General features: G+C 51.3%; 1 protein-coding gene across 1 annotated transcript; it reads left to right on the forward strand.

Moving 5' to 3' along the window:
• Positions 1-16,317: 16,317 nt before the first annotated feature.
• LOC119283352 (amino acid transporter AVT1I-like) lies at positions 16,318-18,359 on the forward strand. Its single transcript, XM_037562932.1, has one exon. It carries the CDS (start codon positions 16,318-16,320, stop codon positions 17,611-17,613), a length of 1,296 nt encoding a protein of 431 aa, XP_037418829.1. The 3' UTR covers positions 17,614-18,359.
• Positions 18,360-25,462: the final 7,103 nt, after the last annotated feature.

The raw sequence follows: 25,462 nt of genomic DNA on the forward strand, positions 1-25,462 counted from the left end.
AGAGAACTATGTCAATCACTATCTTATCTAGAAAATTAACTCCCACTTGATTCAAGCGATTGTAGTACCCAGACATTCAGAGTACATGCTCACTGGTTGAGCTATTCTCCTCCATCTTGTAGGCAAAGTACTTGTCAGAGGTCTCATACCTCTCGACATGGGCATGAATCTGAAATACCAATTTTCAGCTCTTGGAACATCTAATATGCTCTGTGGCGTTCAAAATGTTTTTGAAGTCCCAGTTCTAAGCCGTAAAGTATGACGCACTAAACTATCAAGTAGTCATCATATCAAGCTTGCAAAACGTTCATAACATCTGCATCTGCTCCTGCAACAGGTTTGTCACCTAGCGGTGCATCAAGGGCATAATTCTTCTATGCAGCAATGAGGATAATCCTCAGATCACGGACCTGGTCCTCATCATTGCTACTATCATCTTTCAACTTAGTTTTCTCTAGGAACATATCAAAAATATATGGGAGCTATATCGCAAGCTATTGATCTACATCATAGATATGCAAAAACTATTAAGACTAAGTACATGATAAAACTAAGTTCAACTAATCAAATTACTAAAGAACTCCCACTTAAATAGACATAAATAGACATACCTCAAGCCATCTAAGCGATACGTGATCCAAATCAACTAACCCATGTCCGATCATCACGTGAGATGGGGTAGTCATAAATGGTGAACATCTCTATGTTGATCATATCTACTATATGATTCACGTTCGACCTTTCGGTCTCTAGTGTTCCGAGGCCATGTTTGTACATGCTAGGCTCGTCAAGTTTAACCCAAGTATTCTGCATGTGTAAAACTGTCTTACACCTGTTGTATGTGAACGTAGAGTCTATCACACCTGATCATCACGTGGTGTCTCGAAACGATGAAGTGTAGCAACAGTACATACTCGGGGAGAACACTTTTACCTTGAAATTTAGTGAAGGGATCATCTTATAATGCTACCATCGTTCTAAGAAAAATAAGATGCATAAAAGATAAACATCACATGCAACCAAAATATGTGACATGATGGCCCTAATCATCTTGTGATTTTGATCTCCATCTCCAAAGCAACGTCATGATCTCCATCATCACCGGCTCGACACCTTGATCTCCATCATAGCATCGTTGTGTCGAGGTCGTCACACCAACTATTGCTTGTACAACTATCGCTAACGCATAGTGATAAAGTAAAGCAATTACATGGCGCTTGCACTTCATACAATAAAGAGACAACCCTAAGGCTCCTGCCAGTTGTCGATATTACAAAACATGATTATCTCATACATGAACATATATCGCATCATATCTTGACCATATCACATCACAACATGCCTTGCAAAAACAAGTTAGACGCCCTCTACTTTGTTGTTGCAAGTTTTACGTGGCTGCTACGGGCTTCTTGCAAGAACCGTTCTTACCTACGCAAAAACACCTACGAAAAAACCACAACGGTGTTTCATCAAGTTTGTTGTTTTAACCTTTTTCAAGGATAGGTCGTAGTCAAATTCGATTCAACTAAAGTATCAGAAACAGACACCCGCCAACCACCTTTATGCAAAACTAGTTGCATGTCTGTCGGTGGAACCGGTCTCATGTGTGTGGACATGTAAGGTTGGTCGGGGCCGCTTCATCCCACAATACCGCCGAATCAAAATAAGACGTTGGTGGTAAGCATTATGACTATCACCGCCCACAACTCTTTGTGTTCTACTCGTGCATGTCATCTACGCATAGACCTGGCTCTGATACCACTGTTGGGAATCGTTGCATGAAAAACAAAAAATTCTACGCACATGCAGGATCTATCAAGGAGATGCATAGCAACAAGAGGGGGCGAGTGTTTCTACGCACCCTCGTAGATCGTAAGCGGAAGCGTTAAACAACGCGGTTGATGTAGTCGAACTTCTTCGTGCTCCAACCGATCAAGTACCGAACGCACGACACCTCCGCGTTCTACACATGTTCATCTCGGTGATGTTCCTCGCCTTCTTAATCCAGCAAGATGTCGATGTAGTAGATGAGTTCTGTCAGCATGATGCCATGGTGACGGTGATGGTAAAGTGATCTCCGCAGGGCTTCGCCTAAGCACTATGAAAATATGACCAGGGGTGTAAACGATAGAGGGGGGCGCCGCACACGGCTAACAATTGATCCGGTGTCTGCTAGATGCCCCCTCCCCCCCCCCACACACACATATATATATATATATAGGTGGGAGGAGGGAAGAGCTGCCAAAGGAGGCACCCAAGTAGGAGGAATCCTACTTGGGGTCCCTCCCAAGCCTCGCCCCCTTTCCTTATTTGGAGTGCGGGGAAAGGCAGGGGAGGGTGGCGCCCGCCTTTCCTTTCTCCCATGAGAGGGAAAGGCAGGAGGGGCTAGCCCTTTTCCTTCCCTAGGGCTGGCCAAACAAGGGAGGGGGTGCACTAGCCCCCTTGTGGGCTGGTCTGTCGCCTATTTTGGCCCATAAGGCCCATATCTTGCTGGGGGGGTGCCCAGAACCCCTTCAGGTGACCCAGTTCCTTCCCGGTAAGTCCTGAAACACTTCCGGTGTCCAAATACCATTGTCCTATATATCAATATTTACCTCTCGACCATTTCGAGACTCCTCGTCATGTCCGTGATCTCATCTGGCATTCGGTCACCAAAACATATAACTCATATAACACTATATCGTCAACGAACGTTAAGCGTGCGGACCCTATGGGTTCGAGAAGACGAGAACTATGTAGACATGATTGAGACACCTCTCCAATCAATAACCAATAGCGGAACCTGGAAGCCCATATTGGCTCCTACATATTCTATGAAGATCTTTATCGTTCGAACCGTTATGACAACATACATAATTCCCTTCACTACAAAAAAATATACTTCCGTGATGATACGTGTTTGTCACATTAGGTCACCTTTTTTTCATGAATGCACATCCATGACGATTTTATGACAGAATCAAGATAGTCATACCTGTGCTGTCGTAGAAGTGTTCCATGACAAGACCAAAATTATCATCATGAAAGTTCTCACTTCCATGACAATAAATGACGGGTCATAGAAGTGCTTTTGTCAAGGGTAACCGACACGTGGCATCCACCATAACGGGTCGCCGTTAAGCTATCAGGTCCGGTTTTGGATCCGATAACCTGTTAACAGCCTGGGCCAATGGGGATTTTCCACGTGTAAAATTCTCATTGGCCGAAGGAAACACGTGCCAGCTCGTCATTGGGTCAGATAGGCGCCTATGATATGTCGACACATTATAAAGGCCTGCCCGTTTGACTTGGTCAAAAGTTAGCGACCCGGTCCATGAAAAGCATGTTAACAGTCTGTTTGCATATAGCCCATTTTACGACCCAATAACTTACGACCCATTAGGGCCTTCCCAAAATCGGCCCAACAACGTCATGTGGGCCATCGAATATAACGCCAGCCCGTTTCATTTTCGGCCCATGTATCGACCACGACGTCTTTCGGCCCATATGAGGCCTTTCGTATCTTTAGGCCCTTTAGTGGCCCACGGTGACTATAGCCCATAATGAATAGTAAATTTCTTTGTACCCATTAACGACCCATGATTCACATGGGCGTATTCCAGCCCATATTAGCTTTCGGCCTACTGACGGCCCAAACGTTCTTGGGCTCCTTTCCAGCCTGTTACTGGCCTGTTCCCCTAATGGGCCAAATTCAGCCCGTGGTTAGAATCGGCCCATTTGTGGCCTGTTAACCCGTTGCATCGTTTCCAGCCCATCCTATATTCTGGCCCATTAACGACCCATTATGCCTGTGACAGAATTAAGCCTTTGCTATCTTCTGGCCTGCTAACGGTCCATTACCGTGCTGACGTGATACCAATTACGCCCATTTACGACCCATGTGGACCCATTTATCCGATGGCCCGAGGCCCACCGATTCTAAGGCCCGTTGCAGGCCCATTTATCTGACAGTCCGTAGGAGGCCCATGGATCCTACGGCTTGTAGCAGGGTCAAGGTTACCATGGTCCGTATATGGCCCATGGTTGTTGCGACCACTAGCAAACCAAGGAAAAAGAAGACTAGGAAATAAATAAGCCTGAAACTAATACTAGGCTATTAAGGCGATTGCACAGATTATATCCACTGGGCATCAAAGTTCGCCACCAGTGCAAACATAAGGAACACCCTACACTATACAAAAATGGCTTACTGTTTTCTTCAGCTAGGGGGCATCAAAGTTTGCCACCAGTACACGATTCACAACCATGAACTGCTTCTGATGAAGTATGCATCGTAAATGGTGCACCACAGAATAGCGTGTGCGATAGCTGTCTTGTACGATGATGTTACGATAGTCCAACGTTTCGTAATCCTATTCGACACTCGTACGACCATTAGCTAATCTTCTTAATTAGTTATCGCATACGGTTTGGGACAAATGAATGTGTGTGATTGTATTCTTATCATACACGTTATATAATAGTGAACCGTTTATGATGGGCCGCACATCGTAAACGTAGCACCACAGAATACCGACTGCGATGGCAATGCGAGCACAAACGAGTAGGAGTACTGTATATGCATCTTGGCTCCCTATCCCCGACAGTTTCTGGGTCGTGTGGGAAGGACCCCCCTATCGCCCACACTCACTTGGCGATGGTTCCAAATATCATCGCGGAAAGGGGTTAAAAACCGTTTGTATAGCACCGACACGTACCAGTGATGGTTTATTTGGTCAAAGATTATATGTTCAGATCCAATATGCTATTTAATACCCCTATGATTTTGAGCATAATTATTATTTGTGAGTAGTTACTTTTGTTCTTGAGGTCACGGGAGAAATCTTGTTGCAAGTAATCTTGTGAACTTGATATGTGTTCGATATTTTGATAGTATGTATGTTGTGATTCCCTTAGTGGTGTCATGTGAACATCGACTACATGACACTTCACCATATTTGGGCCTAAGAGAATGCATTGTGGACTAGTTATTAGACGATGGGTTATGAGAGTGACAGAAGCTTAAACCCTAGTTTATGCGCTATTCTGTAAGGGACCGACTGGATCCAAAAGTTTAATGCTATGGTTAGAATTTATTCTTAATACTTTTCTCGTAGTTGCGGATGCTTGCGAGGGGGTTAATCATAAGTAGGAGGTTTATTCAAGTAAGAACAACACTTAAGCACCGGTCCACCCACATATTAAATTATCAAAGTAGCGAACACGAATCGAACCAACATGATGAAAGTGACTAGATGAAATTCCGTGTACCCTCAAGAACGCTTTGCTTATTATAAGAGACTGTTTTGGCATATCCTTTGCCTCAAAAGGATTGTTCTACCTTGCTGCACTTTTGTTACTATTACCTTTACTTGCTCGTTACAAATTATCTTGCTATCAAACTACTCTGTTATTTACAATTTCAGCGCTTGCATGCATTACCTTGCTGAAAACCACTTGTCATTTCCTTCTGCTCCTTATTGTGTTCGACACTCGTACTTATCATGTTACAATTGATCCCATATACTTGTGGGTCATCAAGCAACACTAGATATACATGTTTATATCTACATCATATTTGAGCAACACTAGCTAGTACACAACACTAGATATACATGTTTACTCACTATAGACGATGGCTGTCGAGGGTGCGGGTGTCATCGATGATCTTCTGGGCGTCGTTGACCGGCTCGTCATTGATATACCCTGCGCCACACATGAGCATTCAAACTTGACACTCATTCACAATGGTTCAATATAGAAACTAGGTCTCTCTCTCTCTCTCTCTCTCTAAATTTGGCAATGTGAGATTGACATAACTAAATACCCTAGTTCTACTCTATTCAACACTTCCTAAAAATTTCTATTACTATAATTTCTATACCTAAATTTTCTTACAACAAACTTCTATTACTAAATGTGATACCTAAAACTTCTCATATAGCATTCCTATACATTTCTATATTGAAAAATTTGTACACATAAAAATTTCTATTCCTTATTTTTTTTTGTATATAGCATTCCAACTAAGTGTCCAATACATGTTTCTACCAACTAATTTTTTAACTAATTAAGTAAACTAGAAAGTATAAAGTATTAAGTTACTAACTTTTGTTACTAATTTTTTTTACTAAAAATTCAAGGGAGGAACATGGAGGGATGAGCGAGGGAGGGAGGGAGGTGGAGGGAGGGAGCCGGGTGGAGGGAGGAGGAGGACGAGGCACAGAGGGAGGTGACCGGGAGGAAGGAGGCAGGAGGGAGGGAGGTTGAGGGAGGAGGAGGACGAATGAGGTAGGGAGGGAGGAGGCAGGAGGGAGGGATTGGAGGGAGGGAGAGGGAGGAGGAGGATGGACGAGGCAGGCCGGAGAGGGAGGAGGCAGGAGGGAGGAGGGGAGAGGGAGGGGAGAGATACCTCAGTGAAGGAGGAGGGCGACGGCAATCTCTTCCGGTGGCGGCGGACGACGGCATCGTGGCGTGGGGAGGGTGAGAGAGTGGAGAGGGAGAGTGAGGGTCGGCCGCGCGGAGGAAGACGATAAGTTTTGTTTAGTAGTAGCGCGGGTTAGGGAAAAGCGCTACTACTATTGGTCATAGCAGTAGCGCCTACTATTAAACCGCAGTGCTGCTATGTTGGGCCTGTTATATGGCCAGTTCAAACTTAGCAGTAGCACCTTAATCCAAAAATACGCTACTACCACTTTGTCAGCAGTAGCGCGGTTTGTCAAGGGCGCTACTCTTATATCTAGCATGCCGGTACGTAACTATGTGGCAATTATAGTAGTGACGCTTTTTCACCTGACCGCGCTGCTACTATCCAAATAGCAGTAGCGCTCTTGACGAGAACGGCTATTGCTAATTAGCAATAGTGAGTTCTTTAGCAATAGTGAGTTCTTTCAGACAGCGCTACTGATAAGATTCTGTATATAAGATTTTCCCTAATTGTAGCAAGGAGTTACACGGTTGTCATGCAACTACCTGGATTGTAAACGCACGGTTATCACGAAGAGGCAAGCGTCAGCCCACACGCATATGGACCGTGTCCTAGCATGTACGTGAAGGTAGCGACTATCGCGCGACGCGACGAGGGTGAACTTGACTCTGAGTCCACTCACCATGGCTTCCACCACACAAGTCCCGTCTTTTTTTTGAGAGTACGCCAAAAGCGTACCTTAATCATATAGAAGAAGAAAGCAGAGTACACATTACAAGAAAGGAAGCGGAGCTTCCAAAACCGAAACGCACACCCTAGCCACCCGACGAACTAGCCTATGCCTACACTCTCACAGAACGATCCATAACCTCCTCCTCCTAATCCCGCTAGCCTCCAATCCTTGAGCTCTGTTACAATGGCGTGCGCCAAATCCAACGCGGTCTTCTGCTGGTTGGGCCGATGAAAGACTCTTGCGTTGCGCTGCTTCCAAAGGGCCCAGATAGTCAGGATGATCACCGTGTCAAAACCACGCTTATGGCCTTTCCTGAAGTTTGCTCTAGTGGTCAACCACCAATCTAACAAGGTGTCAGCGTGTGTAGGGATGAAGCCCCTCAGGTTCAGCTTCTCAAACATGTAGTGCCACACCTCCCTAGCATAGACGCACTGGATGAGAATATGCTCCGCGTTATCTTCATCTTGCAAACAGGTGTAGCAAGCGGATGGTTCACTTTGGAGTCCATGCCTCGCTCTTCTATCAGATGTCCAGATTCGGTGCTGCACGGCCAACCACGCAAAGATTTTACACTTAAGGATAGCCCAGCTTCTCCAAATGCATGAGGCATAGGGGGCCCTCTCAATACCCTGACACAGCCGGTTATATGTGGATTTCGCCGTATACACACCTGAGGGATCAGCAGGCCAGGAGAAACTGTCTTCACAGGCGGGGTCACGGTTGATCGTGCTTATCGCAAGATTGAGGTGCATGAGTTGCATGTGGCCGACAAAGTTCACCTCTCCGCTAATGTCAAGTAGCCAGCGCCCATCTGAAAGGCCTTCCTCCACCGTGCGTTGGTTGATCGTGCGTGTGGCCACTTGAGCATGAATGAGTGGTGCGATGTCCTTCGCCGCGAAACCATGGATCAATCTATCTCTCCAGAACAGAACCCTACTGCCTCTGCCCACTGAAATTTGCACTAGGCTATCGAAGACCTGTCGGGCCTCTCTATCCATCGCCATCGGCAAACCTTGCCATGGTCTGTCTGGATCAGTCCTGCGAAGCCACTCCCACCGGACCCGCAAGGCTAGTCCCTGAAGCTGAAGGTTGCGGACGCCCAGCCCACCAAGCGTAGTGGGTTTACACACCGTGCTCCAAGCCACAAGACATTGACCACCGTTCACTTTCTCTTTGCCGGCCCAAAAGAACGAACGCATCCATTGTTCAATCTCTTCCAGAACCCAGACCGGCGCTTCAGTGACCATAAAATGATGGATGGGTTTAGCTGCGATCACCGCCTTAACAAGCACTAAGCGTCCCGGCCGATGAATCAGGCCCCTTTGCCAAGCAGGGGCGAAACTTTTGGCATGGTCAAGCATGGGCTGCCAGTCTGCTCTTGAAAGCCTCTTAATGCCCAGTTGAAGGCCGAGGTATTTGCAAGGAAAAGCGCCCATCCGACATTGCAAAATGGATACAACCCGGGCACTGTCACTGTCCTCCCCTTGGATCATGACGACCATGGATTTGTTGTAGTTGATCCTCAGGCCGGAAGCCTCACCAAACATCTGGAGCGTCATCTTGATGAAAGCTAGTTCCAGCAGCGAGGGTTTGAGAAACAGCACCACATCGTCAGCGTAGATAGACACCGTTTGGTGTGCTGCAATGCCCGGGAGGTTGCTGATGATGCCCAGATTGGCGGCCTTGATCACGATGCGCGACAGCACGTCCATAGCGATGACAAACAGCAGTGGAGAGACGGGATCCCCCTGCCTGAGTCCCTTGGCGTGGGTGAAGCTTCTACCAGGAACCCCATTGACGATCACCTTGGTGGAGGCAGTCCGCAGCAGGATGGCAATCCACGTACACCACTTCGATCCGAAACCTTTGCGCCTCATCACATCCAGCAGGAACGACCAGTTGAGGGAGTCAAAAGCCCTGGAGATGTCCAACTTCAGGAAGACGCTGGTCTCCTTGCGAGAGTACAGCTTCCTGGCTACTTGCCTCACCAGGAGAAAGTTGTCGTGCAAGTGCCTCCCACAGATGAATGCGGATTGATTGACAGTTACTATATCTTTCATCCTTCGTCTCGCTCTGTTGGCAAGCAATTTGGCAAAGATCTTTGCCACGCTATGGGGTAGACTAATGGGCCGAAAGTCGCCCACCTCCTCCGCGTCCGACTTCTTCGGGATAAGAACGATGTGGGCTCTGTTGAGCTTGCCAAAACCGCGACCATCTCCGATGTAAAGCTTGTGGAACACCTCCATGATCTCGTGCTTAATGATCAGCCATGCCTTTTGATAGAATGCAGCCGTGAACCCATCCGGGCCGGGGGCCCTCTCCGGGTGCATCTCCTTTATCGTGCTCCAAACTTCTTCTTCAGTGAAAATAGCGTCAAGTTCCGAGAGGTCGAGCTCAGCCATGTCCAGAAAATCAAGATCAATGTCAGCCTCCCTGGCGTGAGCGTGCCCCAGCAACTGTTCGAAAGCCTCCGTGAAAATCTCCTCCTTCCTCTCTTGTTGTGAGACTAACTCACCGTTATGCCTGATGTGGGGAATGAAATTCTTGGTTCTCCTGCCGTTAGCCACCGCTTGGAACAGCTTGATGTTCGTATCCCCTTCGCGAATCCATCTCAAACGCGAACGTTGCCTTTCAATGGTACGTTGTAGAGAGGCCAGTCCCAAGAGAGCATGTTTGAGCGTCCTCCTCAACCACCTCTCCCTCCAATCCAGGCGCCGAGTCTCCATAGCTTTATCCAACTTCAAAATGACGTAGTTGGCAATCGCCATCTGAATTTTGATGTTGCCGGTATTTTTCTGACCCCAAGCTTGGAGGCCAGAGGCTACTCTCCTAAGTAGCGAGTTGAGCCTCTTGAAAGGATCAACAAATTCGTCCTCGCAGACCCAAGCATCTTTCACTACCTGCTCAAAGCCGTCCAGCCGCGCCCAAAAGATTTCGAACCGGAATCTGCGCTTAGGGCAAAAAGGAGCTGAAGTGGACAAGTGAAGTGGCGCATGATCCGAGATGTTTGAGGATAAGGCTTGCAGCAGCACATCAGGGAAATTGAGCTCCCAGTCGATCGAGACAAGGACCCGATCGATCTTTGTCAAAACCACATGATCCCTTTCGTTGGACCATGTGAAGCGCCTGCCATGCATGTATAACTCCTTGAGCTCGTTGTTATCCACAAACGATTTGAATTTTCTCATCATACTTCTGTTAAGATTATGGTTATTCTTCTCGTTGGCGCGAAGGATCATGTTGAAGTCCCCAAGGACCATCCAAGGTTCGGGGAACATGTCCCTGCGATGCTGGAGCTCGACTAGGAACTGTGTCTTGAGCTCATCCCCTTGAGGGCCGTACACCACCGAGAGCCACCACTCCGAACCATCTCTACTATGCACCAAGCCGGAGAGGAAATTAGTGTCGCAAATGATGTTGCTAATAGTTAGACATGCACTGCACCAACCCAGCAGGATTCCGCCCCTAGTATCCAACGCGGGCAAGTAGGCAAAACCATCGAACGATGGCCCAATACATTGCATCACTAAAAAAGGGTCAAATACATCAATCTTTGTTTCTTGAAGACACACTAGATTCACCTTAGACTCGACAACGAACTCCCGGACAGCATTCCTCTTGGCGGGGTTGTTAAGTCCCCTCACGTTCCAACACAGCACTTGAGGGTTCCAATCCATGGAAACGATGGAAACACCCCAACACCCCAACAGCCAAGGTGGATCAGGCCGCACTCAACACCTCCACACCACCCGAATTTGCAGCCGAAGCTGTCGGCACCTCCTTGCCAAAGAGTGCAGCGATCACCTTCACGTGTTGTTCCCTCATGGGTGAGTCAAAGATCTCAGCAAGCTCGGCGATAGTGTCTTCGTTTCCCTCTAGATCCTCCGAAACCAGACCGAGGGCACGCATGAGAACGTTCTCAGCCTGCGTGGCTTTGGACTTGGTCGCCGGTGCTCTTTTAGCACTCCTCGTAGCCCTTCATGGAGTGAAGGGCTCTGCATCCGACCGAAGAGAGGATTGGACCTCCAAGAGGATGGGTGGTGCGAGTTTCCTGGCCAAGGATTTGCAAAACCACTTCAGTTTGCCATAAGCGATCACTTCCTGTGGAGTCATTCCCCCCTCGCCACCCTGAGTCCGCTGTTGCATGCCCTCGTTCACGTTGGAATTGACCAGCGCAAGTGCGCGATCCTCTGGAGCCGCCACGTGTGCCTGCACGCCCTCACAAGCCGGGGGAACACCCCCAATCATTTGCGGGCCCGTCTCCTGCAGTGGAATCTCCACAGTAGCATGCAGCGTGTTGTAGTGGCCAATCGCCATGGCTATGGGCTGCGGCACGAAATTCGGAACAGCCGTCGGTCCCACCACAACCAACGCCTGCGCCTGTCCCGCCCCGGAATCAGCCAAAGGGCCCGCCTCATCCACGACAGGGGCCCCCCAGGACGCTTCCACCGAAGGCGTGGTAGTTGGCGCCGGGCCTGTCACGACGCACGCCTCGGGCGGCACCAAAGGGCAAACTGGCCGGGCATCGTCCGACCGAGCCACCACGCATGGCCCACCCGCTTGCTGCGCCCCAATGGGCGCCTGATCCTGATCCGCGACCGGCACCGCACTCCTTGAATCGACCACCACCAGAATTGGGACAGAGGTGTGGTCACCAGCTGGCAGAGCCGGGGAGGCCACAACGCTTTCGGGATCACCAACCACCTGCCGCTCAGCCGGGGAATGCGCAATGGCGCCCAGCTGATTTGAAATCCCATCGCCCGAGCCAGCTGCTGCCACCAAACGGCCCGCCGCGCCCCCAAGGCGGTCAAAAGCGGATCGGCGTGAGGTCAGCCTGTCCTGAACCGGCAGAGTAGGCCCACCCGGCCCCGCAAGCTGCACCGGATCCAATGGGGGGAGCTGCCAATCCGCCGAAGGCCGGCCATCAGCCACCACCGCAGCGAAGGAGCGCCCGCCCATGCGCCCCGGTAGATTGTCGCCGTGGTGATCACGGACGCCAAAGCACACCGCGTGTCGTCCCGCCTCTACCCAAGTCCAGGTCTGACTCAGGCACACCGCTCTGGCCGCTTCCCGACGAAGCGCCAGTGAGAAACCAAGGCTCTTCCGCCTCAGGGAACGTGGTGACCGTGCCCAGATGAATCAGAACTCGATACTGCAGAGTCTTTGGCATGTAAACCTCCCGCTGCTCTTCCGGCTCCGGCACCGCCAGCCACCGGCGTGTGGGAATCAACTTAGGATCGGCCGTCCAAGCAGTCAGCTTGAAAGAGGCCAAATCCGACCGCGACGACGTCTCGGGAGCAATGGACTCGACGAAGCACGAACCGCCAAGGAGGCTCTCCACCACATCGAGCTCCCAGGCATGGGGGGGATCCCCTCCAGCTCCAAGCTGACCCTTATCCTCAGAGCCGCGAACACAGCCTGGTTCTGCCTGATCCAGCGCCTGAACGCGAACCTGAATCCTCCGAACTCCAACACCGGCTGAAGGCCCACACTAGTCCTGTCTTCCTGCCGAGCGAAGACAACCAAGAAGTCCTCCGGCGAGAACCTGTGCACTGAGACCCTATCAGGCGAGATGCCCCTCTTCTCTTGCAACGCCCGAAGCATCAACTCTGGCGACAACTCAGACTTGTCACCGCTCGCAAAGACCACCATGGCGTTGTGAAGCCGGCCCTCGAGCTCCACCATGGCCCTGGATCTTCGAACGACGCATAGCTCGGTCGGCCCCGATTCCAAGTCCCTAGACACCACCAGCTGCGGCGGCGCAGGGCGTGGCCAAGGCGCCGAAGTGGGCGCGACGACAGGAGGGGGGGAGGCGTACGAGCGGGCGACGCCGGCAACGGCATCCTGGAGGGGCCAGCGCGCGGGTCCGCGCGCGCGCCCGCCGAGAATCTGGCGGCCTTGGCGACGGCGTCACGCCGGAGGTCGTCGAGCGGTGACGGGCTGCGTGGCCTTTTGCACTGGCTGGCGATGTGACTAGGCAAGCCACAGCGGAGGCACACCACCTTGTTCGTGCAATCTTTGAGGAAATGACCCTTCTCAAGGCACTTGAAGCAGCGATCCCTCATCTCCGGCGAGATGTCGGCGCGGCCGGGCGACGGGCGACGAGGGGCCTCGGCCACGGGACGATCCTCGCGCCGACGCTTCCAAAGAGTCCGCTTGGACGCCGGCGCCGGCTGCCACGACGTGATCCGACGAGACGGACCGCCCTCGGGGCCTTCCAGCAGCCCCGCCTGCGGACTCCCGGCGCCGGCCGCGCCCGAGCTCACCGACGGAGACGCGGACGAGAGGCCCAACCCGGAGACGACCGGGCGCTCGCCCTGGAAGGACGAGGTCACGGAGCGCGGACTCGAACCCATGTGGAAAGGCGACGGAGGGGGCGCGCCAGCGAGCGGAGAGAGGGGGAGGGTGGACGCCGTAGCCGGAGCGTCTAGGGGCGGGGAGGTGGCCGCCGTAGCCGGAGTGGCTGGCGGCGGGGAGGTGGCCGCCGTAGCCGGAGTGGCTAGCGGCGGGGGGAGGGGGAGGAGCGGGTGGGGAGGCGATGACACAAGTCCCGTCTCAAGTCCACGGACCACATGAGTGGAGCAAAGGTGAAAAACTCAGAGACTGGTTTTTCTACCGTGCACGGTAGATACCGTGCATGCATCCACTACACCCTTGTTTCGTTGGGATATATGCCATCACAATATGTAAGGTGATTAAATATTGTATCCCTGACACCACACAGTGTGTTCTCTCACCTAACATGTGGTAACGTGATATTTCCTAGTCAGTTTTATCTAGTTGAGTTTTATTAAAAAATAAATGTTTCATATTTTTTATCACAAAATTATACTCCCTCAGTTTCATGATTTTTGTCATGGGTTTAGTTTGAATATGAAATTTGAACTTTGTCAACACATATCTGATATTTAGCTTGTTTTGAAGATAAAATCAAAAGAAAAACACATGTTCAAACAGAATATTTTCCTGTAATTTATTTGAACATATATAGTTGTTCCAAGTTTAAGATTGAAAAATAAATGCATGTGAGTAGGAGAGCGAACTCTGTGTGCGTGTGGCGTGAGAGAAAAATGAGGAGAGAGAAGATATAAAGTTGATTGATGGATTGTCAGAATATAGGATTAATTACTCTGAGAATAGCAAATACTACTAGCAAGCTTGCATGCATCCTAATCTCAAACCAAGCCGACGGTTGAGCCATGCACGGGAATGCTTTTCTCGAAAAACCCATTATAGATGGTGTTTCACTTGTCAAAACCTCTTGACTGACCGATGTTGGAGTCAGCGTTGCATGCGTTGGCAAACTGCCAACAGACATGAGTGGAGCAAAGGTGATAAACTCTTTGCTGTAAAAGAAAAATGTTTTTTAGGGTTGTAAAAGAAAAAGGTGATGAACTCTTCTATAGACGGTGTTTCACGTGTCAAAATACGGCAGCGAGGGCTTGTTCCCACAGTTCGGCACGGCGGGAGACGTTGTCGTCGCCTTGTCGGGGGTGTTCCACACCGGTGCCTGAGCTGTGAGCTGAGAGCCAAAGCTGAGAGCCAAAGCACGTGGATGGTACGGACAAGGTCTGTTGGCTCGGTGGCAGATTCATATTAGAGACTCGGACTTCCTCGCCGTCATGGACACCAATGCCGCTGCTGCGTGAGCTCTCTCGCTTGGCGGTGGCTCCGTCGACTACACGCGGAACAACGTCGCCATCAACGTGTTCTATTTGGTGGAGCATAACGTCCTGGTGTCATGCTCTGCCCGGAACGTCGGGCCTGGGAGCTCGATACTCTCCTACGTGATAGCTTGGATCAACACCGTGGGCACGGACACCCTTGATCATGACTTCCCGACGTGAGTCGTCCCTACGAACTGAACCACACTGCCATCCGCGACCTGCAGCCACATGCCGTACAGACCATGCATGCCGCTGGACACAATCCAGGCATCTACTTGCATGTAGTAGTTCACGACAGTGCCGGTGCCATGCGCGAGGTGGACTGCCGCAACGACTTGTTGAACATATCGCACGAGAAGAAGGATGTACGGCATCACCTTGCTAGGGTACTGGTCCAGCTCGCCTTCATCACTGTATAGGGTGGCAATCGGGACACCGGAGGAAGCAGTGATGGCAATGTACACTAGAGCTAGCGATACAAGTAGGAGAGCGAATGTGAGGATGTCGTCTAGGAAGAGGTACGGAGTTATTTCTGAGTTACTGCCACCTCAGCGCAAAGTCATTGAAAAATCAACGCCTAATCACCATCATGCAACGCAAAACTACTTTTGATGTGGCATGAAACCACTCAGGGCTTGATCAATCCGGTTTTGAGATGTTTAGGGTTGAAATCATACCAAGTTCGAGTTGAGGGTGTTATGGCTCTGTTGGAGGGGATTTGGGAGTGAAAAATATACTTGTTTCAATAATTAATAGCCAGCCACAAGCACGGTACATGGGTTACTGGGTTATATGGGCTTCTCTACTTCGGTGACGTTTCGAGTAATAGCTAACATATGGGCTGGGCTAATTATGCAATTAGTTCCGGCCATTAGGCATATACAGTAAATACTACTTCCTTCATCCGGAATTATTTGTCACAAGAATGAATGTATCTAGATGTATTTTAGTTCTAAATATATTCATTTCTATTCATTCCGCGACAAGTAATTTCGGATGGAAGGAGTACCTACACAAATTGTTGAGGGGGGCGAGCAATTGGCAGGGGTCTGACCCCCGCTCGCCCTCCCTGTCTCCGCCCCTAAGTGGAGCAAGGGTGAAAAACTCATTATAGATGGTGTTTCACGTGTCAAAACCTCTTGACTGACCGATGTTGGAGTCATCGTTGCATGCGTTGGCAAACTGCCACCAGACATGAGTGGAGCAAAGGTGATAAACTCTTTGCTGTAAAAGAAAAATGTTTTTTTAGGGTTGTAAAAGAAAAAGGTGATAAACTCTTCTATAGACGGTGTTTCACGTGTCAAAATACCGATCATCTCTCTCTTAAAAAAAAATACCGATCATCTCTTGGGCGAGCCGTCTTGGAGTCATCGTTGGCAAACTGACGACAGACCGGCCGGCAGGGGCGCCGCACTATAAACAGCCCCGCGCGCAGCTAGGCAAGGCGCGGCACTATATAAATCGTCCGAACGATCAGCCGCGTCAATCATCTATCTTCTGGCCTTTCAAAGATGGAAGACCACGAGACGAGCGGCCTCGGTGCGACGGCGAGCCCCCTCGGCGAGCCTCTTCTCACGGCCACCGGGAAGCGGGTTGTTGACCGCGACACCGAGGCGCAGCTCCCTCCGTATCGCAGCGCCGGCGCCTCCTTCTCCAGGGCGTGCCTGAACCTCACCAACGCCGTCTCGGGCGTCGGGGTGCTCGCCATGCCCTACGCGGTGTCGCGGGGCGGGTGGCTCAGCCTGGCGCTCTTCGCCCTCGTCGGCGCCGTCTGCTACTACACCGGCACGCTCATAGCGCGCTGCATGCGCGCCGACGGCTCCGTGGCCACCTACCCGGACGTCGGCCAGCTGGCATTCGGCGCCGCCGGCCGGAGAACCGTCGCCCTGTTCATGTACGTGGAGCTCTACCTCGTCGCCGTCAGCTTCCTGGTCCTTGAGGGCGACAACCTCGATAAGCTCTTCCCCGGCGCCGGCGTGGAGCTGCTCGCTGGCTACCGGCTGCGCGGGAAGCAGTTGTACATCGTCCTGGCCGGCGCCGTCGTGCTGCCCACCACCTGGCTCAAGAACCTCGGCGTGCTCGCCTACGTGTCGGCGCTCGGGCTCGTCGCGTCGGCGGCCTTGACGGTGTCGCTCGTCTGGGCCGGCGTCTCCGAATCCGGTTTCCGCGGGAGCGGCAACGTCCTCAACCTCGCCGGCCTGCCCACCTCCCTCGGCCTCTACTTCGTCTGCTTCGCCGGCCATGCCGTCTTTCCAACGATATACTCGTCCATGAAGAACCGCGAGCGCTTCTCCCAAGTGCTGCTCTTCTCCTCGGCGCTCTGCAGCCTCAACTACGGACTCACGGCGGTGCTGGGCTACCTCATATACGGCGACGACGTGCGGTCGCAGGTGACGCTCAACCTGCCATCAGGGAGGCTCTACACCAAGATCGCCATCGTCATGACTCTCATCAACCCGCTGACCAAGTACGCGCTGCTCGTCGCGCCCATCACGTCGGCGATCGAGGAGAGGTTCTCGCTTGCGGGGAGTGGGTCGGCGAGGGTGGCCGTCAGCACCACCGTTCTCGTGAGCACGGTCGTGGTGGCGTCCATGGTGCCCTTCTTCGGGTTCCTCATGTCCTTCATCGGTTCCTTCCTCAGCGTCATGGCCACAGTCTTCTTCCCCTGCCTCTGCTACCTCAAGATCTACAGAGCCAAAGGCCTATGCCGGGTCGAGGTCGCGGCAATCGTCGCCATCCTGCTGCTAGGGGCGTTCGTTGCCATCACTGGCACCTATACTTCTTTGCTGGACATCATAGCCACTTGACAGTACTTCCTATTAACTGTGCTATGCTAGACACTTATTTTGAGACGGAGAGAATAGTACAAACAAAACAAACCGAGCGATCTTAGTGTATGTAAGATAAAGTGAAGGTCATCCCTAATTTTGAGAATCCCTTGATTTGCAAAAAAAAAGGACCATTAATTATCGAATTCGATATTCACACTCGGGGGCCATTCTGCTGGGTGTCAAGGAGGTCATTTTCTTATTCGCAAAAAAAAAGAGGTCATTTTCTTAGCTAAGGATATGGATCGCAGGAAGTTCTTTCTTAGCATGTCTCTGGCCGACAGATGTTTGAACCTCAGTTGGGAGGTGATAATTGCCCGGCTGACCACGGGTAGTCTTCAGTTTTTCTATCCGAGCGGAAAGCCGAGGTTGATCGAAGTCCTATCCCGGTGGTAGTGATGGGGGACTTCAATCTAACTTGGTAGAGCATGGACAAAAACTCGACTGTTGTGGACCTTCGGCGCATGCGTCTTTTCATTAACTACATTGCGGAGATGGCTCTTCGTGAGATCGTTCACGTCGGGGCTAGGTTACTTGGACTAATAGAGAGCTCAACCCAATCCAGGGTGTATTGGATGTGGTCCTTGCATCCGTTTAGTGGAAAGTGGCTTTTCTGCTTGTAGCGCCCAAGATGTGATTCTATCTCAATCACGTGATTAACTCATGATTGGGGCACAACCGCATTTCGAGCACATAGCAAGGTGGATATCATCACAACATACCATGTACTGAATAGATGAGAATACAAGATAAAGTCTTACACTCGCCACAAGCTACAACATGAATACATCAATACATAGCAATCATCATACAGAAGAGCAGGATCCTGTTGGAAATATTCCCCAGAGGCAATAATAAAATGTTTATTATTATATTTCTTTGTTCATGATAATTGTCTATTGTTCATGCTATAATTGTGTTATCCGGAAATCGTAATACATGTGTGAATACATAGACCACAACACATCCCTAGTGAGCCTCTAATTGACTAGCTCGTTGATCAAAAGATAGTCATGGTTTCCTGACTATGAACATTGGATGTCATTGATAACGAGATCACATCATTAGGAGAATGATGTGATGGACAAGACCCAATCCTAAGCATAGCTCAAAGATCGTGTAGTTCATTTGCTGTAGCTTTTCCGAATGTCAAGTATCATTTCCTTAGACCATGAGATTGTGCAACTCCCGGATACCGTAGGAGTGCCTTGGGTGTGCCAAACGTCACAACGTAACTGGGTGACTATAAAGGTACATTACAGGTATCTCCGAAGTATCTGTTGGGTTGGCACGAATCGAGACTGGGATTTGTCAGTCCGTATGACGGAGAGGTATCTCTGGGCCCACTCGGTAATGCATCATCATAATGAGCTCAATGTGACCAAGTGGTTGATCACGGGATCATGCATTACGGCACGAGTAAAGTGACTTGCTGATAACGAGATTGAACGAGGTATTGGGATACCGACGATCGAGTCTCGGGCAAGTAACGTACCGATTGACAAAGGGAATTGTATACGGATTGATTGAATCCTCGACATCGTGGTTCATCCGATGAGATCATTGAGGGAGTCCTGGATTAGGGGGTGTCCGTATGGCCGGACTATACCTTCAGTCGGACTCCTGGACTATGAAGATACAAGATTGAAGACTTCGTCCCGTTCCGGAAGGGACTTTCCTTGGCGTGGAAGGGAAGCTTGGCGATAGGGATATACAGATCTCCTACCATTGTAACCGACTTTGTGTAACCCTAACCCTCTCCGGTGTCTATATAAACCGGAGGGTTTTAGTCCGTAGGACAACATAGACAACAACAATCATACCATAGGGTAGCTTCTAGGGTTTAGCCTCTCCGATCTCGTGGTAGATCTACTCTTGTACTACCCATATCATCAATATTAATCAAGCAGGACGTAGGGTTTTACCTCCATCGAGAGGGCCCGAACCTAGGTAAAACTTCGTGTCCCTTGCCTCCTGTTACCATCTGGCCTAGACGCACAGTTCGGGACCCCCTACCCGAGATCCGTCGGTTTTGACACCGACATTGGTGCTTTCATTGAGACTTCCTCTGTGTCGTCGCCGTCAGGCTCGATGGCTCCTACGATCGTCAATAGCGATGCAGTCCAGGGTGAGACCTTCCTCCCCGGACAGATCTTCGTCTTCGGCAGCTTCGCACTGCGAGCCAATTCACTTGGCCATCTGGAGCAGATAGAAAGCTACGCCCCTGGCCGTCAGGTCAGATTTGGAAGTTTAAACTACACGGCTGACATCCACGGGGACTTGATCTTCGACGGATTCGAGCCACTGCGGAGCGCGCCGCATTGTCCCGACGAGCATGATCTAGCTCTACCGCCGAACAGTGCCCTGGAGGCCGCATCCGCATCGGCTTCGACCCTTAATTCGGGGCCAATTGCGTCGATCGAGGATGGGCGGTTGGACGCCGCCTCGGGGGCTGCGATCACAATGGTGATTGAGCCGAACACCAGCCCTGCACTCCGGGAGACTCATGACTCCAAGGAGCCGGACTCCTCTCCGGACTCCGAACCCTCCGCGCCCCCGCCGATCGAATCCGATTGGGCGCCAATCATAGAGTTTACTGCCGCGGACATCTTTCAACACTCGCCTTTCGGCGATATTCTGAAGACATTGGAGTCTCTCTCTTTATCAGGAGAGCCCTGGCCGGACTACGGTCAGCAAGGTTGGGGTACGAACGATGAAGAAATTCAAAGCCCACCCACCACCCACTTTGTAGCCACTGTCGATGATTTAACCAACATGCTCGACTTCGACTCCGAAAACATCGACGGTATGGACGCCGATGAAGGAGATAATGAAGAACCAGCGCCTACTAGGCCCTGGAAAGCCACCTCGTCATATGACATATATATGGTGGACACCCCAGAAGAAGGAGATGGAGACGGAACAACGGAGGATGACCCCTCCAACAAACAGCCTAAGCGCCGGCGTCAGCGGCGCCGCTCAAAATCCCGCCAAAACAAATGCGGCGATTCCAGCACGGGAGATAATAATACTCCGGAAAGCTCCGAAGAAAACCCCCTCCACCGAGATTTAGCACAGGAGGATGGAGAAACCAGCCCTCATGAGAAAGTGGCTGACATAGAGGTCGAGGACGATAATTATACGCCTCCCTCCGAAGACGCGGCAAGCCTCGACGACGACGGATTCGTCGTGCCAGAGGATCCCGTCGAGCAAGAGCGTTTTCAACGCAGGCTTATGGCCACGGCAAGAAGCCTCAAGAAAAAGCAGCAACAGCTTAGAGCTGATCAAGATTTGCTAGTCGACAGATGGACTGAAGTCCTTGCGGCCGAAGAGCATAAACTCGAACGCCCCTCCAAGAGCTACCCAAAGCGCAGGTTGCTACCCCGATTAGAGGAGGAAGCACTTGATGCGGCCGACCGACCACCTCGTGGCCGCGACAGAGAGGCCTCTCGGCCCTCCACTCAAGCCGCACCCCGTACCAAGGCACGGGAATATGCATCGGACTTACGAGATATGTTGGAGGACAAGGCAAGGCAAACAAGATCGATCTACGGATCGCGTGGGCGCCCCACGGCTCGAGACGATAACCGTCACGCCGGCCACAAATTCGGCAGGGCCGAACACAGTAGACAAAGCTCATTGGAGCTACGTCGTGATATAGCCCAGTACAGAGGCGCCGCACACCCACTATGCTTCACAGACGAAATAATGGATCATAAAATCCCTGAGGGTTTCAAACCCGTAAACATCGAATCATATGATGGCACAACAGATCCTGCGGTATGGATCGAGGATTATCTTCTTCATATCCACATGGTCCGCGGCGATGATTTCCACGCCATCAAATACCTCCCACTCAAGCTTAAAGGACCAGCTCGGCATTGGCTTAACAGCTTGCCAACAGGATCAATCAGTTGTTGGGAGGACCTCGAAGCCGCATTCCTCGACAATTTCCAGGGCACTTATGTGTGACCCCCAGACGCCGATGACCTAAGTCACGTAATTCAGCAGCCAGAGGAATCGGCCAGGCAATTCTGGACACGGTTCCTAACAAAGAAAAATCAAATAGTCGACTGTCCGGACGCGGAGGCCCTAGCAGCCTTCAAGCACAATATCCGTGACGAGTGGCTGGCCCGGCACCTTGGACAGGGAAAAGCCGAAATCTATGGCAGCACTCACGACACTCATGACCCGCTTTTGCACGGGAGAAGACAGCTGGCTCGCTCGTAGCAACAACATGACCTAGAACCCTGGTAATTCGGACACCAGGGACAGCAGTGGCAGGTCGCGTCGCAACAAGCAGAAGCGCCGCATTAACGGCGACAATGCTGAGGATACGGCAGTTAATGCCGGATTCAGAGGCTCTAAATCCGGTCAACGGAAAAAGCCATTCAAAAGGAATGCTAGGGGCCCGTCCAGTTTGGACCGAATACTCGACCGCTTGTGCCAGATACATGGCACCCCCGAAAACCGGCCAATCACATCAACAGGGATTGTTGGGTGTTCAAGCAGGCAGGCAAGTTAAATGCCGAAAATGAAGACAAGGGGCCGCACAGCGATGACGACGAGGAGCCCCGGCCGCCGAATAATAGTGGACAGAAGGGTTTTCCCCCACAAGTGCGTACGGTGAACATGATATACACAACCCACATCCCCAAAAGGGAACGGAAGCGCGCGCTAAGGGACGTATACGCGGTAGAGCCAGTCGCCCCAAAGTTCAACCCATGGTCCTCCTGCCCGATCACCTTTGATCGAAGGGACCATCCCACTAGCATCCGTCATGGCGGATTTGCCGCATTGGTTCTAGACCCAACTATTGACGGATTTCATCTCACTAGAGTCCCTATGGACGGCGGCAGCAGCCTGAACCTGCTTTACCAGGATACAGTGCGGAAAATGGGCATAGATCCCTCAAGGATTAAGCCCACCAAAATGACCTTTAAAGGCGTAATATCAGGTGTAGAGGCCAACTGTATAGGATCAGTCACACTTGAAGTGGTCTTCGGATCTCCGGATAATTTCCGAAGCGAGGAGTTAATCTTCGACATGGTCCCGTTCCATAGTGGTTATCACGCACTGCTCGGACGAACCGCATTCGCCAAGTTCAATGTGGTACCGCACTACGCATACCTTAAGCTCAAGATGCCAGGCCCTCGAGGAGTAATTACGGTCAATGGAAACACCGAACGCTCCCTCCGAACGGAGGAGCACACGGCGGCCCTTGTAGCGGAAGTACAAAGCAGCCTCTCCAGGAAGTTCTTCAGTCCGGCCATTAAACGACCGGACACCGTCAAGCGCGCCTGGAGTAACCTACAACAAGACCGCCTGGCACGATCCCAGCAGGCGTAGCAATGCGCCCCCAACCCCAACCCTCGCAAAAAGGCGACGCCAGTACTTCGCGTACATAACTACGCTCTAGAGATACCATGGGTACAGGGGGAGGGGCACCATCATGGCACGCCCGAAACGCGGCTTAAACCGTACCAGGGGCTGCCGATTTTTTAATTTTCTCTTACTTTCAGGACTCCATCCTTCGGAAGGCCTGTTCGGCAGTTCAATTGCCGCACAAACGATGCAAGAACCAGGGAAGCAGACAAGCCACGCCGCATCACAGAACTCCCAGGTGGTCTCTATCATGAGCAGTATACCTGTTCCGCATACTATTCCGCAGCTTGCCCCTGGAACGGACATGTTAAATAGTCCAACCTTCCACTTATCACATTATTTGTATCGTTCTGCTTTGACCGCAGCCCTTTTTAATAAACAATGCATAGCTTTTGTCTATTTTTGCATTACCTTATATATATATATATATATATATATATATATATATATATATATATATATATATATATATATAGGACAGAGCTATTCTGTTACTAGTAACAGAATATTATTCTGTTACCGTCGGTCTCCTATAGGGCCCGACAACCTCCCCGCGGCCCACCACTTCTCCCAACTCCTTCTTCGGCACCGAGGGGAGTGGCCGCCCCGACCACCCGGCCTTACCAGCGCCGCCGCCCCGGCCACCGCCCCCCACCGTGCCGCCGCCCCTGCCACCGGGCACCCCACCGCACCGCCGCCCCGGTCACAGCGCGCCGTCCTTGCCTCCCCCGGCCGCCGCCATCGTTTCTGCCTCCGACGGCCGCTGCACGCCGTCCCTGCCTCCCACGGCCGCCGCACGCCGTCCCTGCCTCCCACGGCCGCCAAGAGCAATCCCGGCCTTCCACGGCCGCCGCGCGCCGTCCCCGCCTCCCGCCTCCGTGCGCTAACCCCAAACCACGTGCCATCCCGGCTGAGTGTTGCTCTCCTGTTGCTGGTGTCGAGCTCAGCGAGTGGCCACCGGTGGCGCCATCCTCCACCCAGCTGCCTCCCTGCAGCCCTGCACGCAGCCAGCCTTGGAGACCACCCTCCATCACGGCCGGCGTGGCCTACAATACTGCCGGCCGCCGCGCGTCACTATCGGCCGCATTCCTCCACGCCTCCCCAATCCACCGCATGTTGCTACTGCCACTTCAGCATCGCCCTCTGCCGCCTCAGCTCATAGTCCGTTCAAGCTCAGTCACCAGGCCATTCACCACCACCACCAGAGCCCGTTCAGTTGGCAACGTTCATGCTGCTGCCAATGTGGTCGTTGGGGCTAGTCAACTGGAAGATCTGCAGCTCCTCAGTCCAACTTATTGCTTAGCTTCTGGTCACTCAAAAAAGAGTAGCATGCAGGCCACCCCGTGCTCCGCCCCCTGATCCGGCATTTTTGGTATGAATTTGATGAATCTTCTTGATGCTCTGTTCTTATCCATCTAGAGATTTCTGCTCATGTTGCATGTTTGTATTGCTTGTACCTGTTTCGTCCCTGCGTGCATGTATCAGTTTTAATGTTTTGAGATGGCTATGTTTAGATTACTTCCAACTCTGAAGCTTACATGCTTATTTGCAGATGGGATTTTCAGGTACTAGTTTGGAACTGTATCTAATCCATACTAAAATGTTTCAGCAGTTCAACAGGGGCGCGGGGTTCAGTTCGATGACGATGAGCCAGGCTGCTGGCCTTTGCATCACGAACTGGTGCAGTTTGATCTTGTGCGAATTGGAAATTTCCTGATGCTGAGTGTGTTAGTACAACCCTACGCTACAAGGCACGCATACATCCACCTCATGTGTTAGTAAAAAGTATTGTGCATTTGCTTGACAGCTTTGCACTCTAGATACATATCACTTGGTAAATCAAAAAATATTTTTTGTTCACTTTTTGTGTTTTGTTGAATAATTCTCATGCTTTCTTTTGTGAGGGCTACAAATCATAGTGCTTAAAATACCGATGGGTGCGTCATACTTGAATTTAAAAAGTTACAGGAGAAAGTACCCTATTCCATTACTTTGAGAAGTACAGGTACACCTTTCTAAAAAGTGCATTGCAGACCCGGTGCTCCCCTGCACAAATGGAGTCTTAAGCTCACCACGCTACCTCCTCCCGCCGGTGGGGCTCTGTCACTACAGCGCCCCGGCCGTTCACTATTGCCAAACCAGGCCGTTCAACAAACAACGCTGAGCCGTTCGACATCGCAGCTCGGGAGGCTACCTGTTTTGCTGTCGATCCCGTCCTCGGTGTCCACGAGCGCGAGCACCCCGTATCCGGTGGCGAGATGAAGGCCACCTATGATCCCTGCTTCCCGTCATCACCTCCACCTCGTGTGAGTTCATTGCCGAGAACAAGCACGGCCACCTACAGTTCCCGGTTGTAGCCTTAGCCACCCTCGGCCGCGAGCTCGTCCACCATGGTTACTGGCAGTCGTCCAAGTGGAGCACAGACATCAGTCCAAGTAGAATC

This window comes from Triticum dicoccoides, chromosome 4A (genome assembly GCF_002162155.2).
Source record: "Triticum dicoccoides isolate Atlit2015 ecotype Zavitan chromosome 4A, WEW_v2.0, whole genome shotgun sequence".
In the NCBI taxonomy this organism is placed as follows: Eukaryota; Viridiplantae; Streptophyta; class Magnoliopsida; order Poales; family Poaceae; genus Triticum; species Triticum dicoccoides.